This window comes from Ranitomeya variabilis, chromosome 1 (genome assembly GCF_051348905.1).
Source record: "Ranitomeya variabilis isolate aRanVar5 chromosome 1, aRanVar5.hap1, whole genome shotgun sequence".
NCBI lineage: Eukaryota > Metazoa > Chordata > Amphibia > Anura > Dendrobatidae > Ranitomeya > Ranitomeya variabilis.
This window is the reverse complement of record NC_135232.1, coordinates 64173839-64192559: the sequence shown is the minus strand read 5'-3', so window position 1 is coordinate 64192559 and position 18721 is coordinate 64173839. Positions and strand designations below refer to the sequence as shown.

The window sequence follows — 18721 nt, the reverse complement described above, 5'->3', positions numbered from 1 at the left end:
TCTTTGCACCACATGAGGCTTCCAGGCTTATACTATTAAAGTCAGATCTGTTGGTGTGTGACACCGGGCAGCTCCATTAATCTGTGTGACGGTGAAGCACAGGGAGGCGAGGAGGATGGCGTTCACCAGCACTCGCTCCCATCAGCCAAGGTTCATACTTCTCAATAATACAGACCTCACCAACATTTTAGGGGTGCACTCCTACACCAGACATCAGCATCGAGGGGGTAAGGCCCAGCTGTGGAAGGGTGAGGCTGCAAAGCACCGTTAGGTGTGGCAGAATAGTGAGTGCAGCTCTGGAGTATAACACAGGATGTAACTCAGGATCAGAAATGTATGTACACAGTGACTGCACCAACAGAATAGTGAGTGCAGCTCTGGGGTATAATACAGGATGTAACTCAGGATCAGTAATGTAATGTATGTACACAGTGACTGCACCAGCAGAATAGTGAGTGCAGCTCTGGGGTATAATACAGGATGTAACTCAGGATCAGTAATGTAATGTATGTACACAGTGAGTGCACCAGCAGAATAGTGAGTGCAGCTCTGGAGGATAATGCAGGATGTAACTCAGGATCAGTGATGTAATGTATGTACACAGTGACTGCACCAGCAGAATAGTGAGTGCAGCTCTGGAGGATAATGCAGGATGTAACTCAGGATCAGTAATGTAATGTATGTACACAGTGACTGCACCAGCAGAATAGTGAGTGCAGCTCTGGAGTATAATACAGGATGTAACTCAGGATCAGTACAGGATCAGTAATGTAATGTATGTACATAGTGACTGCACAAGTAGAATAGTGAGTGCAGCTCTGGAGTATAATACAGGATGTGACTCAGGATCAATACAGGATCAGTAATGTAATGTATGTACACAGTGAGTGCACCAGCAGAATAGTGAGTGCAGCTCTGGAGGATAATGCAGGATGTAACTCAGGATCAGTGATGTAATGTATGTACACAGTGACTGCACCAGCAGAATAGTGAGTGCAGCTCTGGAGGATAATGCAGGATGTAACTCAGGATCAGTGATGTAATGTATGTACACAGTGACTGCACCAGCAGAATAGTGAGTGCAGCTCTGGAGTATAATACAGGATGTGACTCGGGATCAGTACAGGATCAGTAATGTAATGTATGTACACAGTGACTGCTCCAGCAGAATACAAAAGATATTACGTATATAATGCCTTTTCACACACAAACATCATGAAAAAAATAATGCTGACGGATTTACCACAATAATGCTAGAAGAATGCAGGTGGGGGCAGACGATGCTGAAGTTGGTTTCTTAGGCTACTTTCACACTAGCGTTAACTGCATTACGTCTCAAAACGTCTTTTTTCCGAAAAAACGCATCCAGCAAAAGTTTTTGCTGGATGCGTTTTTTCCCCATAGACTTGTATTGGCGACGTATTGCGACGGATTGGCATACGTCGTGTACGTTTTACGACGGATGCGTCGAAATTTGGCGATACGTCGTCGGCAAAAAACGTTGCTTGTAGCGTTTTTTGTCTCCGCCTAAAAAACGTGTCGCGACGCATCCTGCGGCATGCGTCGTTGGCTACAATGGAAGCCTATGAGCGACGGATGCGTCGGGACACGTCGTACGACGCAATGCAGCGCTGCAATACGTTTTTTTACACTGAGCATGCTCAGAAGCTGGATTTTGTTGCCAAATGGCCAGACACCCCCAAATCTATATAAACCTGGCCTGGGCCTTCAACCCCACATATATGGCCACGTATATACGTGGCACTTATATACGTGGCACTTAAATACGTGGCACTTAAATACGTGGCACTTAAATACGTGGCACTGAAATACGTGGCACTGAAATACGTGGCACTGAAATACGTGGCACTGAAATACGTGGCACTGAAATACGTGGCACTGAAATACGTGGCACTGAAATACGTGGCACGTATTTAAGTGCCACGTATTTAAGTGCCACGTATTTAAGTGCCACGTATTTAAGTGCCACGTATTCAAGTGCCACGTATTTCAGTGCCACGTATTTAAGTGCCACGTATTTAAGTGCCACGTATTTAAGTGCCACGTATTTAAGTGCCACGTATTTAAGTGCCACGTATTCAAGTGCCACGTATTCAAGTGCCACGTATTTAAGTGCCACGTATTTAAGTGCCACGTATTTAAGTGCCACGTATTCAAGTGCCACGTATTTCAGTGCCACGTATTTAAGTGCCACGTATCACGTATATAAGTGCCACGAATTTAAGTGCCACGTATTTAAGTGCCACGTATTTAAGTGCCACGTATATAAGTGCCACGAATTTAAGTGCCACGTATTTAAGTGCCACGTATTTAAGTGCCACGTATATAAGTGCCACGTATATAAGTGCCACGTATTTAAGTGCAATCCTCACAAGAACACCTTCCATCGCTGCCACAAAACTAAAACCCTCAAAGATGGGCTGTAAAAACAGTAATTATATAGTTTTCCATATTTTCCAGTAGCCAATCAAATTTGGGAGCCTCCCATTTTAAAAACGGATCCGTCGTAAAAACGGATGCAACGGATGGTAAAAACGGATGCAACGTATGCAACGCATCCAGTATTTTCGACGGAAACGTTTAGCGGATTTGCGACGGATCCGTCGAAATGCTGTATGCGTGGCATACGTTTTTCACTTTTTTTGACGCATCCGTTTTTTCGGCAAAAAACGGATTTGCGACGTAATGCAGTTAACGCTAGTGTGAAAGTAGCCTTATTCAGATAATTATTTGTTTCTGTTTATTTACAGGTTTAACAACACAGACTAAAATAATAAAATACGATGCGGCGAGGATTCCTGATGTGAAAACACTTAAAAGCAGCTACAAAAATGATAAACCTGGCACAAAAATGGGCATCAAAGTGGACAATGAAGGGCATTATTGAAAGGTTTAAATAACTTTGGGCCACTGATGTCACAATGCAAACAGATAGTGAGACTCCATATCTAATTCAGGTCACTCCAGCCCGACCTCAACGGGTTCTGGGCATGAGAACGGGCATCAAAGTAGGCAGACAGCCAATTTTAACGATTTGAATAAGTAACTGTTTTTAAGGGGCTAAATGACTATAGGCCACGGATCTCACATGACCATCAAAAAAATAGTGATGGTCAAATTCAGGTCACTCCCGCCTGGCTCAAATAGGTTCTGGGCATCAGAACTGGCATCAAAAGTGGGAAAATAGCCGATTCTCCCAGATTTGAATAAGTATCTGGAGTTTTTAAGGTGTTTAATAACTTTGGGCCACCGGTCTCTCACCACCATTACATACGTAGTGATGATCAGCAGCCTTTGCCCACTTTGATGCCCAGAACACATTGGGATAAGGCTTGGAGTGACCCGAATTTGATGACGGCCATCACTATACGTGTAATGGTGGTGTGAGATCAGTGGCGCAAAGTCATTTAACCCCTTAAAAACACCACTTACAAAAATATCTGAAAAAAAATGGCTATTTGCCCACATTGATGCCAGTTCTCATGTCCAGAACTGGTTTGGTCCCGGCTGGAGTCGCCTGGTTAGATATGGAGCATCACTATCTGTGCGTCTGCGTTGTTATTTAACCCTTTCAATAACGCCCTTCGGTGCCCTCTGTTGTGCCAGTTTTAGCACTTCTGCGGCTGCTGATAACTGTATTCACACCGGGGATCCTCGCCGCGTTGTATTTTATTATTGGGATCTTTCATTTTGCTGCTGAACCTGTAAACAACATAAGAAAAAAAAAATGTAAATATGAAACCATTTTCAGCATTGTCAGGGACATCACAGGTGCAAAATAATGATGGAGCCAGGACCCCTCACCAGCGTCATGGACGGAGGTCGCCTCGTATTACAAACCCTCAGAGGAGGCTTGCACAGGGCGTTGGTCACACAGGGACGCGTGGCGCGTCGTGTCCGGGGTGCTGCCCATTAGTAACACCCAGCATTATGTAAGCGCACCCCACATTATGTAAGTGCACCCCACAAGGAAAGCCCCAATTCACCCAACCAACACTAAGGCTCTGACTGCATCCTGCAAACATTAATAAAATATATGAGGCATAGGTTACACACCACACCAGGTCACGCACATACGTCCCCTGCCAGCCTGCAGCGTCTCCACACCCGACTCTCTCCACTACCGTCCTCACCTTCCGTAACCAGGATATACAACCCTACCGTAAAGCACGATGGGAGACGTAGTCTACACCCTGTCAAGTGATCCAAAGCTTTGCATGCCGGATATTGTAGTTTACCCAACTCTTAATCCACTAAGAACATAAGGAACAAAAAACTTCAACTACCAGAATGCATTGCACGGTGAGGGTGACGTCACTAACGTCTACGTTTCCTCCGCCTGTGTGTGATATAGTTATGGACCAATAGACAAGAAACTGGATGGAACCGCAGCCAATGAAAGAACAGGAGGGCGGAGTTTGGAGCTGGTTGCTGGGCGCCGTGGGTGGCGGGTGTTTGAAGATGGCGGATGTTGCCGGGGAAGAAGCCGCCGCGTATTGGAGTCAGGACGGTATCCTTTACCGGAAAGTGTGAGGAGAGGACGGAATAGTGGTCTGCAGTGGAGGGTCGGTGTATTGTGTGCTTATATCTCATAAAACGACAGACGGCGTCCTGTGTGTGTATACAGCTGTTATATAGAGGGAGACGGCGTCCTGTGTGTGTATACAGCTGTTATATAGAGAGAGACGGCGTCCTGTGTGTGTATACAGCTGTTATATAGAGAGACGGCGTCCTGTGTGTGTATACAGCTGTTATATAGAGGGAGACGGCGTCCTGTGTGTGTATACAGCTGTTATATAGAGAGAGACGGCGTCCTGTGTGTGTATACAGCTGTTATATAGAGGGAGACGGCGTCCTGTGTGTGTATACAGCTGTTATATAGAGAGACACGGCGTCCTGTGTGTGTATACAGCTGTTATATAGAGAGACGGCGTCCTGTGTGTGTATACAGCTGTTATATAGAGAGACGGCGTCCTGTGTGTGTATACAGCTGTTATATAGAGAGACGGCGTCCTGTGTGTGTATACAGCTGTTATATAGAGAGACGGCGTCCTGTGTGTGTATACAGCTGTTATATAGAGAGACGGCGTCCTGTGTGTGTATACAGCTGTTATATAGAGAGACGGCGTCCTGTGTGTGTATACAGCTGTTATATATAGAGAGACGGCGTCCTGTGTGTGTATACAGCTGTTATATATAGAGAGATGGCGTCCTGTGTGTGTATACAGCTGTTATATAGAGAGACGGTGTCCTGTGTATGTGTATACAGCTGTTATATAGAGAGACGGCGTCCTGTGTGTGTATACAGCTGTTATATAGAGGGAGACGGCGTCCTGTGTGTGTATACAGCTGTTATATAGAGAGACGGCGTCCTGTGTGTGTATACAGCTGTTATATAGAGAGACGGCGTCCTGTGTGTGTATACAGCTGTTATATAGAGAGACGGCGTCCTGTGTGTGTATATAGCTGTTATATAGAGGGAGACGGCGTCCTGTGTGTGTATACAGCTGTTATATAGAGAGAGACGGCGTCCTGTGTGTGTATACAGCTGTTATATAGAGAGACGGCGTCCTGTGTGTGTGTATATAGCTGTTATATAGAGGGAGACGGCGTCCTGTGTGTGTATACAGCTGTTATATAGAGGGAGACGGCGTCCTGTGTGTGTATACAGCTGTTATATAGAGAGACGGCGTCCTGTGTGTGTATACAGCTGTTATATAGAGAGACGGCGTCCTGTGTGTGTATACAGCTGTTATATAGAGAGACGGCGTCCTGTGTGTGTATACAGCTGTTATATAGAGAGACGGCGTCCTGTGTGTGTATACAGCTGTTATATAGAGAGACGGCGTCCTGTGTGTGTATATAGCTGTTATATAGAGGGAGACGGCGTCCTGTGTGTGTATACAGCTGTTATATAGAGAGAGACGGCGTCCTGTGTGTGTATACAGCTGTTATATAGAGGGAGACGGCGTCCTGTGTGTGTATACAGCTGTTATATAGAGGGAGACGGCGTCCTGTGTGTGTATACAGCTGTTATATAGAGAGACGGCGTCCTGTGTGTGTATACAGCTGTTATATAGAGAGACGGCGTCCTGTGTGTGTATATAGCTGTTATATAGAGGGAGACGGCGTCCTGTGTGTGTATACAGCTGTTATATAGAGAGAGACGGCGTCCTGTGTGTGTATACAGCTGTTATATAGAGGGAGACGGCGTCCTGTGTGTGTATACAGCTGTTATATAGAGAGACGGCGTCCTGTGTGTGTATACAGCTGTTATATAGAGAGAGACGGCGTCCTGTGTGTGTATACAGCTGTTATATATAGAGACGGCGTCCTGTGTGTGTATACAGCTGTTATATAGAGAGACGGCGTCCTGTGTATGTATACAGCTGTTATATAGAGAGACGGCGTCCTGTGTGTGTACACAGCTGTTATATATATAGACGGCGTCCTGTGTGTGTATACAGCTGTTATATAGAGAGAGACGGCGTCCTGTGTGTATACAGCTGTTATATAGAGAGAGACGGCGTCCTGTGTGTATACAGCTGTTATATATAGAGACGGCGTCCTGTGTGTGTATACAGCTGTTATATATAGAGACGGCGTCCTGTGTGTATACAGCTGTTATATAGAGAGAGACGGCGTCCTGTGTGTATACAGCTGTTATATATAGAGACGGCGTCCTGTGTGTATACAGCTGTTATATATAGAGACGGCGTCCTGTGTGTATACAGCTGTTATATAGAGAGACGGCGTCCTGTGTGTGTATACAGCTGTTATATAGAGAGAGACGGCGTCCTGTGTGTGTATACAGCTGTTATATATAGAGACGGCGTCCTGTGTGTGTATACAGCTGTTATATAGAGAGACGGCGTCCTGTGTATGTATACAGCTGTTATATAGAGAGACGGCGTCCTGTGTGTGTACACAGCTGTTATATATATAGACGGCGTCCTGTGTGTGTATACAGCTGTTATATAGAGAGAGACGGCGTCCTGTGTGTATACAGCTGTTATATAGAGAGAGACGGCGTCCTGTGTGTATACAGCTGTTATATATAGAGACGGCGTCCTGTGTGTGTATACAGCTGTTATATATAGAGACGGCGTCCTGTGTGTATACAGCTGTTATATAGAGAGAGACGGCGTCCTGTGTGTATACAGCTGTTATATATAGAGACGGCGTCCTGTGTGTATACAGCTGTTATATATAGAGACGGCGTCCTGTGTGTATACAGCTGTTATATAGAGAGACGGCGTCCTGTGTGTGTATACAGCTGTTATATATAGAGAGATGGTGTCCTGTGTGTGTATACAGCTGTTATATAGAGAGATGGTGTCCTGTGTGTGTGTGTATACATCTGTTATATATAGAGAGATGGTGTCCTGTGTGTGTGTATACATCTGTTATATATAGAGAGATGGTGTCCTGTGTGTGTATACAGCTGTTATATATAGAGACGGCGTCCTGTGTGTGTATACAGCTGTTATATATAGAGACGGCGTCCTGTGTGTGTATACAGCTGTTATATAGAGAGATGGTGTCCTGTGTGTGTATACAGCTGTTATATAGAGAGATGGTGTCCTGTGTGTGTGTATACATCTGTTATATATAGAGAGATGGTGTCCTGTGTGTGTATACATCTGTTATATAGAGAGACGGCGTCCTGTGTGTGTATACATCTGTTATATAGAGAGATGGCGTCCTGTGTGTGTATACATCTGTTATATAGAGAGATGGCGTCCTGTGTGTGTATACAGCTGTTATATATAGAGACGGCGTCCTGTGTGTGTATACAGCTGTTATATATAGAGACGGCGTCCTGTGTGTGTATACAGCTGTTATATAGAGAGATGGTGTCCTGTGTGTGTATACAGCTGTTATATAGAGAGATGGTGTCCTGTGTGTGTGTATACATCTGTTATATATAGAGAGACGGCGTCCTGTGTATGTATACATCTGTTATATATAGAGACGGCGTCCTGTGTGTGTATACAGCTGTTATATAGAGAGATGGTGTCCTGTGTGTGTGTGTATACATCTGTTATATATAGAGAGATGGTGTCCTGTGTGTGTATACAGCTGTTATATAGAGAGGCGGCGTCCTGTGTGTGTATACAGCTGTTATATAGAGAGATGGTGTCCTGTGTGTGTGTGTATACATCTGTTATATATAGAGAGATGGTGTCCTGTGTGTGTATACAGCTGTTATATGGAGAGAGACGGCGTCCTGTGTATACATCTGTTATATATAGAGAGAGATGAGAGCCATTTGGTTATTACCTATGCCTTGTGACTTGGTCTTCATGTTGGAGGAAGCATCCTTCATCCCCACATTGCTCGTGGAGACTGTTTACATCCTATTCTTTATTCATGGTGGTTTCTTAGGTGCACGCCCCCTCCATGGATGAAAAGCCCCCAAAACGTGATTACAGTAGAAAATAGTAATAATGGTCCTAGGAGCGCTGGAAATGAGACCAAAGCAAGGATTTTAGTGTTGAACCACCACTCAACACTAAAATCCTTGTTTTGGTCTCATTTTCAACCCTCCTAGGACTGTTATTACTATTTTCTAGTGCATTTTGTATCGTAGAAGGTTAACGGCTGGATCTGCGGTGGACCTTTTACCTTCAATTTTAACTGTTACCCTCACAGTGCTCCCTAGTTACCGCTTTCTTTTCCCTTTTGAATTTCAAAAACATGACTCTTTACTGTTGGCGTCACACAGGACTCATGGTAGCGCTCAACTTTTTTTTTTCTGGACAATAAATCTTACAGATGTCCCAAACAGTCTGAAAAAGGCTTCATCATAGGAAGATAAGGAACACCACTTTACCCCCAGCCTCTGCAGTACAAACCCTGTACTTCCAGCAAAATGTCAGTCCTTGCTGTATTCTTAGGAGAGCTCTGGCTTCTTAGCTGCCCTTCTTGACTCCATCTCAGTCTAATAGATAGATTCGCTATACAGATGCACTCACACCGGCCATTCCTAGGTGAGCTCTGATCTGTAGTTGAACCGATCTTGTAGCCGAATCCTCTTGCTGGATTTTCATGGGCGCCTTGAAGCCTTTATCACAGCAACTCAGCCTCTCTAATGTTCTTGATGATGCAGTAAATTGTTAGTTTAGGAGCAATCTTACAAGCAGAAATGCCCTACAAAGACTAAATGGCTATTCTCTTTTCCTTGGAGGCAACCATGGTTAACCAAAGAAGAGAATCATTTCAAGCAGCTGTCTCCTTTTAAATCAACTAGTCTGCTCTTATTCTGCTGTCTTGCTGATAGTATTAGCAGCTGATCTAATTCTAAGGAAATCCTGAAAACATGACCTGTTGGTGTCTCTTGAGGACTGGACTTGGGGAACACTGCCATAGATGGTCCTTTTATACAATTTTCAGTGCACAGTTTTGTGACTTCTGTGGTAAGTGATACAACAGAGGATAGTCAGCGGCCCTGCTGGATCGTCTTCTTGTTCATGGCTGAACATTTGTCTCCCCTTCCACTTTTCAATAATAACTTACTGGTGATCATGGCCGAACTAGCGCCTCAATAATTAAGAGTGGGGTCCACATACTTTTAGCCATACAGCGCATGAGTGCTCCCATGTGTCTGTTATAGGTAGAGGGCACTGCTGTCCCATTATTTAGGCCTTGCGCTGTGACATGAGGATGGTTCTATTGGGTTGTCAATTTTCCTGAATTTCTTCCAAAGAGTCTGATGTGGAGCAGCACATGGTCTACATCCCAGGTGAGTCTTCTCACAAGCGCTGCTGATCATGTCCTACACTACAGCCTCCTGGGTCCAATGTCTGTGGGACTGATACTGTCTGACAAGTACGGGAAATGTAGATGCCAGTGTTAACACTTCCTCTGAAACACTTCAGAATACAACTATAGCAAAGCCTGAGCTGTAACATATATATGTATATTTTCATAGCTCTGTTCAGCTTTTTAACCTCTTAATGTAAATACGAATATTCATATTCACTGACTGCAATAAGATGGGGCATAACGTGCAAAGCGTTTCATTATATGATGCAAACTTTTCTTACAATTGGAAGTTTTAAAGTTTTGCATTGCTTTTCTATGACCTAAGCATACAACTGGTTAGTTCATATGTTCCCTTTAGAGTTTTTTTTCCAGTCTCCAAGTAAATTTAGATCAAGTTGTCCCCACTGCCAGGACTTCTACTGATAGCTGGAACGGGGGTGTCCTCTCCTGTGTTGCCCTGGCTGCAGGATTGCTTCCAGTCGCATGTGTCCTGTCGCTCCATTCTTTCCTTATGGGGGTGATGATTCTAGCGCAGTAACGAGTGTGTGAGACTGAGCGCTGCTGTCCGTGGTCAGGGAAGAAAGGGAACACAAGCCCCTTGTTGTAATCAATGGGGATCCTTGCAGTGGGGCCTGCGCTGATCTAGTAAGATGACGATTATTATAGACTAGATGGCAGCCCGATTCTAAAGAATCGGGAGTCTAGAATCCATATATACTTTATTTATTCAAATGTAAGAAGAATTCGGTGGGCGGGGACCCTCGGCCTCCGATTTGGTTGGCGGGGCCCCACGGCCTCCGATTTGGTGGGCGGGGCCGCTCGGCCTTCGATTTGGTGGGCGGGGCTCCTCGGCCTCCGATTTGGTTGGTGGGGCCCCTCGGCCTCCGATTTGGTAGGCGGGGCCCCTCAGCCTCCGATTTGGTGGGCGGGGACCCTCGGCCTCCGATTTGGTGGGCGGGGACCCTCGGCCTCCGATTTGGTGGGCGGGGACCCTCGGCCTCCGATTTGGTGGGCGGGGACCCTCGGCCTCCGATTTGGTGGACGGGGACCCTCGGCCTCCGATTTGGTGGGCGGGGACCCTCGGCCTCCGATGTGGTGGGCGGGGCCCCTCGGCCTCCGATGTGGTGGGCGGGGCCCCTCGGCCTTCAATTTGGTGGGCGGGGACCCCCGGCCTCCGATTTGGTGGGCGGGGCCCCTCGGCCTCCGATTTGGTGGGCGGGGCCCCTCGGCCTCCGATTTGGTGGGCGGGGCCCCTCGGCCTCCGATTTGGTGGGCGGGGCCCCTCGGCCTCCGATTTGGTGGGCGGGGCCCCTCGGCCTCCGATTTGGTGGGCGGGGACCCTCGGCCTCCGATTTGGTGTGTGCTCTGCCTGGGGCCCCTGTGCTCTGCCTGGGGCCCCTGTGCTCTGCCTGGGGCCCCTGTGCTCTGCCTGGGGCCCCTGTGCTCTGCCTGGGGCCCCTGTGCTCTGCCTGGGGCCCCTGTGCTCTGCCTGGGGCCCCTGTGCTCTGCCTGGGGCCCCTGTGCTCTGCCTGGGGCCCCTGTGCTCTGCCTGGGGCCCCTGTGCTCTGCCTGGGGCCCCTGTGCTCTGCCTGGGGCCCCTGTGCTCTGCCTGGGGCCCCTGTGCTCTGCCTGGGGCCACTGTGCTCTGCCTGGGGCCCCATATGCTGCCTGGGGCCCCTGTGCTCTGCCTGGGTGTAGGACACTGGTGACGTCACTTATCTCCGGACATTAGCTCCGGACAAAGCCACGGAAGTTGGCACAAATTGCAGGAAGTAGTATTCTAGGCAATTATATATTAGGTTTGGATACTATAGGGGAATATGACCTCATCTGGAATACTGTGCCAAGTTTTGGGCACCACATTTTAACTTAAGGTACCGTCACATTAAGCGACGCTGCAGCGATATAGACAACGATGCCGATCGCTGCAGCGTCGTTGTTTCGTCGTTGTGTGGTCGCTGGAGAGCTGTCACACAGACAGCTCTCCAGCGACCAACTATGCCGAAGTCCCCGGGTAACCAGGGTAAACATCGGGTTACTAAGCGCAGGGCCGCGCTTAGTAACCCGATGTTTACCCTGGTTACCAGTGTAAATGTAAAAAAAACCAAACACTACATACTTACATTCCGGTGTCTGTCGCGTCCGCCGGCGTCCGCTTCCCTGCACTGTGTAAGCGCCGGCCCTAAAGCAGAGCGGTGACGTCACCGCTGTGCTCTGCTTTACGGCCGGCCGGCACTAATGGTCCCTGCCCCATTACCCATCCTGCCCCACCATGCGCATATTAAAAAAAGAAAAAAAAAAAGCAAACGCATGCACACGCAGCCTATTAGTTTGTGTCATGCGCGAAATGATGCGCAGGCGTAAGCATGCTTTTGCATGTGTTTTGGCTGCGGACACATATGCAAATGTGAACTTGGCCTTACTGAAGTTATTTTGAGACTGATTTCTATGATCATGGTGCCCCATATTACAGGTGTAATCTTCACTGCATCATGGGGATTTCTGGTCCTTGGCTTTTCAGTCCTAAGTATGGGGGAAGTAATCTTATGGCAGCATTCAGATCTCGGTGAAAATCAGTCTGAGATCGGACAGCGATGGACGGACTGGCCATGGGTCTCCCTACAGCGTCATGTATTTCTTTGAACCTGTCCTGCTCGGGTCAGGAGACCCGCGGGCAGTCCGTGCATTCTCGGACAGATATGTGCACATGCCTGAATGCATCTCATTACTGAGATGTTTTTTTCTTATTTCTGATTTTCTTCTTTTTTTTTTTGTTTTCATTATACAGGACTCTGTAGTGAAGGAAACTACAGACCGGCTCCTAAGACGAAGATCTCGAAAGCTACCTGTGCTAATCCAGGGAACACACAATCCAACCCTGCTGCAAGGATGGATTTATTATCGGGCTGGGGGCAAAATCATTATGATCCACAGGTAACGTGAGCAACTGTACTGGATATATCAATCTGAAATGTGGGACCCTATGCACGGGGTCTTACAGAGACTCGATCACCAAGTACATCCATCTACCAGTGCTTCAAAGGGTCTTCCACCACTTTGATATTGATGACCTGTCGTGAGGATCTGCATAAAGTGTATGGAAACAGGACACCGCTGCTACATACAGTGGGGGAAATAAGTATTTGATCCCTTGCTGATTTTGTAAGTTTGCCCACTGACAAAGACATGAACAGTCTATAATTTTAAGGGTAGGTTGATTTTAACATTGATTATCAAAAATAAAAGCCAGAAAATCATATTGTATAAATTATATAAATGTATTTGCATTTTGCATTGATAAATAAGTATTTGATCCCCTACCAACCATTAAGAGTTCTGGCTCCTACAGACCAGTTAGACGCTCCTAATCAACTCGTTACCTGCATTTAAGACAGCTGTTACATAGTCACCTTTATAAAAGATTCCTGCCACAGACTCAGTCAGACTCTAACCTCTACAACATGGGCAAGACCAAAGAGCTTTATAAGGATGTCAGGGACAAGATCATAGACCTGCACAAAACTGGAATGGGCAACAAAACCATAAGACGCTGAGTGGGAAGGAGACAACTGTTCGTGCAATAGTAAAAAAAAAATGAAGAATTATAAAGTGACTGTCAATCGACATCAATCTGGGACACCATGCAAAATCTCACCTCGTGGGGTATCCTTGATCATGAGGATGGTGAGAGATCAGCCGCAAACTACACGGGGAGAACTTGTTAATGATCTCTAGGCAGCTGGAACCACAGTCACCAAGAAAACCATTGGTAGCACATTACACCATAAAGGTTTAAAATCCTGCAGTGCCCGCAAGGTCCCCCTGTTCAAGAAGACACATGTGCAGGTCCATCTGGAGTTTGCCAATGAACACCTGGATGATTCTGTGAGTGATTGGGAGAAGGTGCTGTGGTCAGATTAGACAAAGATTGAGGTTTCCCTGTGTTTGGAGGAAGAGAGATGCTGCCTATGACCCAAAGAACACCATCCCCACTGTCAAGCATGGAGGTAGAAACATTGTTTTGGGGGTGTTTCTCTGCTAAGGGCACAGGACTACTTCACAGCATCAATGGGAGAATGGATGTTGCTATGTACCGTAACATCCTGAGTGTCAACCTCCTTCCCTCCGCCAGGACATTAAAAATGGGTCGTAGTTGGGTCTTCCAGCAAGACAATGACCCAAAACATACAGCCAAGGCAACAAAGGAGTGGCTCAAAAAGAAGTACATTAAGGTCATGGAGTGGCCTAGCCAGTCTCCAGACCTTAACCCCCATAGAAAACTTATGGAGGGAGTTGAAGCTCCGAGTTGCCAAGCGACAGCCTCAAAATCTTAATGATTTAGAGATGATCTGCAAAGAGTGGGCTCCCTGCGTGCTTCCCTGAGACCCTCGGAGCAATGCGATGTGATCGTGTTGCGCCGAGGGTCTCCTACCTTCTTCTCCCTGCAGGCCCCCAAAATGGCCGGGGGGCTGTATCCGGGTCCTGCAGGGTTGTGGCTTACCAGCGCCTGCTCAGAGCAAGGGCAGCCCTGCATGTCAGATTTCTGATCTGGCACAGTGCTCTGCAAAGGGTGAGATCAGCGATATTACACTATAACAGGATGTCCCAACCCCCCCCCCACCCCCCGGGGCAATGTTCTAAAGTAAAAAAAAAAATCCTAAATGAAGAAAAAAATATATATATTGTTTCCATAAATACATTTCTTTATCTAATAATAAAAACAATAAAAGTACACATTTAGTATCGCCGCGTCCGTAACGACCCCACCTATAAAACTGTTCCGCTAGTTAACCCCTTCAGTGAACGCGGTAAAAAGAGGCAAAAAACGCTTTACTATAATACCGCCGAACAAAAAGTGGAATAACACGCGATCAAAAAGGATATAAATAACCATGGTACCACTGAAAACGTCATCTTGTCCCGCAAAAAACGAGCTGCCATACAGCATCAGCGAAAAAATAAAGTACCGTATTTTCCCGCATATAAGACGACTTTTTAACCCCTCAAAATCTTCTTAAAAGTCGGGGGTCGTCTTATACGCCGGGTACAGATAATATGTGCATATGGTGGGTGGGGGGGAGTGGTCCCGATGACTAAGACAGGGGGCATCTCACAGTAAAGTGTGAGTGGAGTATATCCCCCTATTACCTCATTGCGGCAGCGTGGGGGTCTCTGTGCTGGGAGCGGCAGCTCCTCTTCGTGCCGTGGGTGCTCTGTGCTGTGGGGCGGCGGCGCATCTTCGTGCCGTGGGCGCTGTGGGGCGGCGGCGGCGATGCATTTTCTTGCAGCGTCGGGGCTTCTCCGGCATCTCCTCCAGGCACGGAGGCACCGCCAGCCCCATTGCTTTGATGCGGTGGCCTCCGGGATAATGGCTGCTGCTCAGATTCAGATCTCGTCTCCCAAGGTCTCGGGAGACGAGATCTGAATCTGAGCATGCGCCGCCCCCAGCGGCCATTTTCCCGGAGGCCACCGCATCGCAGCCTCCGGGATAATGGCCGCTGCTCAGATTCAGATCTCGTCTCCCGAGATCTCGGGAGACGAGATCTGAATCTGAGCAGCAGCCATTTTCCCGGAGGCCACCGCATCACAGCAATGGGGCTGCCGGACTGCCTCTGGGCCTGGAGGAGATGCCGGAGAAGCCCCGACGCTGCAAAAAGATGCGCCGCCGCCGCCCCACGGCACAGAGCACCCACGGCACAGAGCACCCACGGCACGAAGAGGAGCTGCCGCTCCCAGCACAGAGACCCCCACGCTGCCGCATTGAGGTAATAGGGGGATATACTCCACTCACACTTTACTGTGAGACGCCCCCTGTCTTAGTCATCGGGACCACTCCCCACGCCAAAAGGCACATATTCACCGGCCCTATAAGATGACATACGGCGTATAAGAAGACCCCCGACTTTTAAGAAGATTTTATATTTTAACTGGAAAAGTTGGGGGGGTCGTCTTATATGCCCAGTCGTCTTATATGCCGGAAAATACGGTAGTTATAGTCCCCAGAATAAAGCAATGCGACAATAATTATTTTTTCTATAAAATAGTTTTTATCGTATAAAAGCGCCAAAAGATAAAAAAATTATATAAATGAGGTATCGCTGTAATCGTACTGACCCGAAGAATAAAACTGTTTTATCCATTTTACCAAACGCAGAACGGTATAAACGCCTCACCCAAAAAAGAAATTCATGAATAGCTGGTTTTTGGCCATTCTGCCTCACAAAAATCGGAATAAAAAGCGATCAAAAAATGTCACGTGCCCGAAAACGATACCAATAAAAACGTCAACTCGTCCTGCAAAAAACAAGACCTCACATGACTGTGGACCAAAATATGGAAAAATTATAGCTCTCAAAATGTGGAGATGCAAAAACTATTTTTTGCAATAAAAAGCATCTTTTAGTCTGTGACGGCTGTCAATCATAAAAATCCGCTTAAAAAACGCTATAAAAGTAAATCAAACCCCCCTTCATAACCCCCTTAGTTAGGGAAAAATAATAAAATTAAAAAAATGTATTTATTTCCATTTTCCCGTTAAGGCTAGGGTTAGGATTAGGGTTAGGGCTAAGGTTAGGGTTGGAGCTAGGATTAGGGGTAGGGTTAAAGCTAGGGTTAGGGTTGGGGCTAGGGTTAGGGTTGGGGCTAGGGTTAGGGTTTCAGTTAGAGTTGGGGGTTTTGACTGTTTAGGCACATCAGGGGATCTCCAAACGCGACATGGCGTCCAATGTCAATTCCAGCCAATTCTGCGTTGAAAAACTAAAACCGTGCTCCTTCCCTTCTGAGCTCTCCCGTGCGCCCAAACGGGTTTACCCCAACTCATGGGGTATCAGCGTACTCAGGACAAATTGGACAACAACTTTTGGGGTCCAATTTCTCTTGTTACCCTTGGGAAAATAAAAATTTGGGGGGCTAAAAAACCATTTTTGTGGGAAAAAATGATTTTTTATTTTCACGGCTCTGCGTTATAAACTGTAGTGAAATACTTGGGGGTTCAAAGTTCTCACAAGACATCTAGATAAGTTCCTTGGGGGGTCCAATATGGGGTTACTTTTGGGGGGGTTTCAATGTTTAGGCACATCAGGGGCTCTCCTAACGCAACATGGCGTCCCATCTCAATTCCAGTCAATTTTGCATTGAAAAGTCAAACGGCGCTCCTTCCCTTCCGAGCTCTGCCATGCGCCCAAACAGTGGTTTACCCCAACATATGGGGTATCAGCGTACTCAGGACAAATTGCACAACAACTTTTGGGGTCCAATTTCTCCTGTTACCCTTGGTAAAATAAATCAAATTGGAGCTGAAGTAAATTTTGTGTGAAAAAGTTCAATGTTCATTTTTATTTAAACATTCCAAAAATTCCTGTGAAACACCTGAAGGGTTAATAAACTTCTTGAATGTGGTTTTGAGCACCTTGAGGGGTGCAGTTTTTAGTATGGGGTCACACTTGGGTATTTTCTATCACTTAGACCCCTCAAAATGACTTCAAATGAGATGTGGTCCCTAAAAAAATAAATAAATAAATGGTGTAAAAATGAGAAATTGCTCGCAACTTTTAGCACTTATAACTCCCTACCAAAAAAAAAAATTTGGTTCCAAAATTGTGCTGATGTAAAGTAGACATGTGGGAAATGTTACTTATTAGGTATTTTGTGTGACATATCTGTGATTTAAAGGCATAAAAATTCAAAATTGGAAAATTGCGAAATTTTCAAAATTTTCGCCAAATTTCCATTTTTTTTTTCCACACATAAAGGCAGGTAATATCAAAGAAATTTTACCACTATCATGAAGTACAATATGTCACGAGAAAACCGTGTCAGAATCGTCAGGATCCGTTGAAGCGTTATAAGAGTTATAACCTCATAAAGGGACAGTGGTCAGAATTGTAAAAATTGGCCCAGTCATTAACGTGCAAACCACCCTTGGGGCTTAAGGGGTTAAAATTATAGACTGTTCATGTCTTTCAATGGGCAAAGTTACAAAATCCGCAAGGGATCAAATACTTATTTCCCCCACTGTACACTGCGTGTAGTGGTCTTGTGACCTCTCGTTCTGCCACTCGGCTCCTGTTCACTATAGCAGAGGTTGTGATAGTCTGGCTCTTACATTTACGACTGGCTGCCTTGGAACCTGCAAACATCTGGTTGGTGGAGATGTTGGGTGTTTGACTTCCACCGGTCTGATATTGATGATCTTTCCTAAGGATAAGTTGTTAAAGGTAATCCGGCTATTCTTACTACCACATTCAAGGGTGAGCCGGGCCGGCGAAATCACGGGTACAGAGATCTGCTGGGTCTTGTTTCTGAATGGCACGGATCATGTACCTGTGCTAGCCTGAAGCGAGGGACAGGTGCACATTACCTGCCGCTGTACAGGTGTTAAGTGCATTGGTCATTCATCCATGTGATGCCGTTAGGACAGACAGATGGCAGAGTACATCGCTCGGCTATACATTGACGTTTCGCAGTACCCCTTCATATAATGTGTCTTCAAAATAGGATCCCCAGCGATCATACATTTATGGGTCTGTGATCTCCAAGTCTCCGCGGACAAAGCTGAGTGACACTTGAAGCCATAATCCTCAGATTGAGACCTGTTGCTTAACCCCTTCCTGACTGTGGAGAAACGGGGTCAGTGGGTGCAATCATCCGCTGGCCCGGCTGTCTTTAGCAAGACTGCATGGACCACGGCTCATACCACTGAATGCCCGCTCTATCTCCCAGTGGGCAATACACTACACAGACAACGCAGGGTTAAGGTAAAACAGTGTGGCAATACTTTATTGAACCACAACACACAATAGCAAACAGAACAATCCCACCAATTACCCCAAGAATTTGCACATTACAGGGCCTCACCCTTCCGCTGACTCGTCGAGATAATGGTAGATGTTATGTCAGAGCTCCCAGGGTCGCTACTTCATCTGTGGATGAA

The 18721-nt window shown here is 46.5% G+C and overlaps 2 protein-coding genes across 6 annotated transcripts in view; one reads left to right on the top strand and one right to left on the bottom strand.

The window, feature by feature from the left end:
• The window catches only part of TPGS2 (tubulin polyglutamylase complex subunit 2), a 33888-nt gene extending 29699 nt beyond the window's left edge, over positions 1–4189 (bottom strand). Inside the window, exon 1 of one of the 3 annotated variants that reach the window (XM_077284201.1) lies at positions 4078–4189. The gene's annotated coding sequence lies outside the window, so the exon portion shown is untranslated. The remainder of the gene's footprint in view (positions 1–4077) is intronic. The other 2 variants (XM_077284219.1, XM_077284210.1) reach the window with 2 other exon arrangements.
• Positions 4190–4402: 213 nt separating this feature from the next.
• Positions 4403–18721, top strand: part of KIAA1328 (KIAA1328 ortholog) — a 158974-nt gene continuing 144655 nt past the window's right edge. For 2 of the 3 annotated variants that reach the window (XM_077284165.1, XM_077284173.1), the window contains exons 1-3: positions 4403–4531; positions 9731–9766; positions 12578–12723. In XM_077284165.1, the coding sequence (XP_077140280.1) occupies positions 4417–4531; positions 9731–9766; positions 12578–12723 (297 nt within the window). In that variant the 5' untranslated portion in view covers positions 4403–4416. Of the gene's footprint in view, positions 4587–9730; positions 9767–12577; positions 12724–18721 lie in introns of all 3 variants that reach the window. The other variant, XM_077284181.1, reaches the window with a different exon arrangement.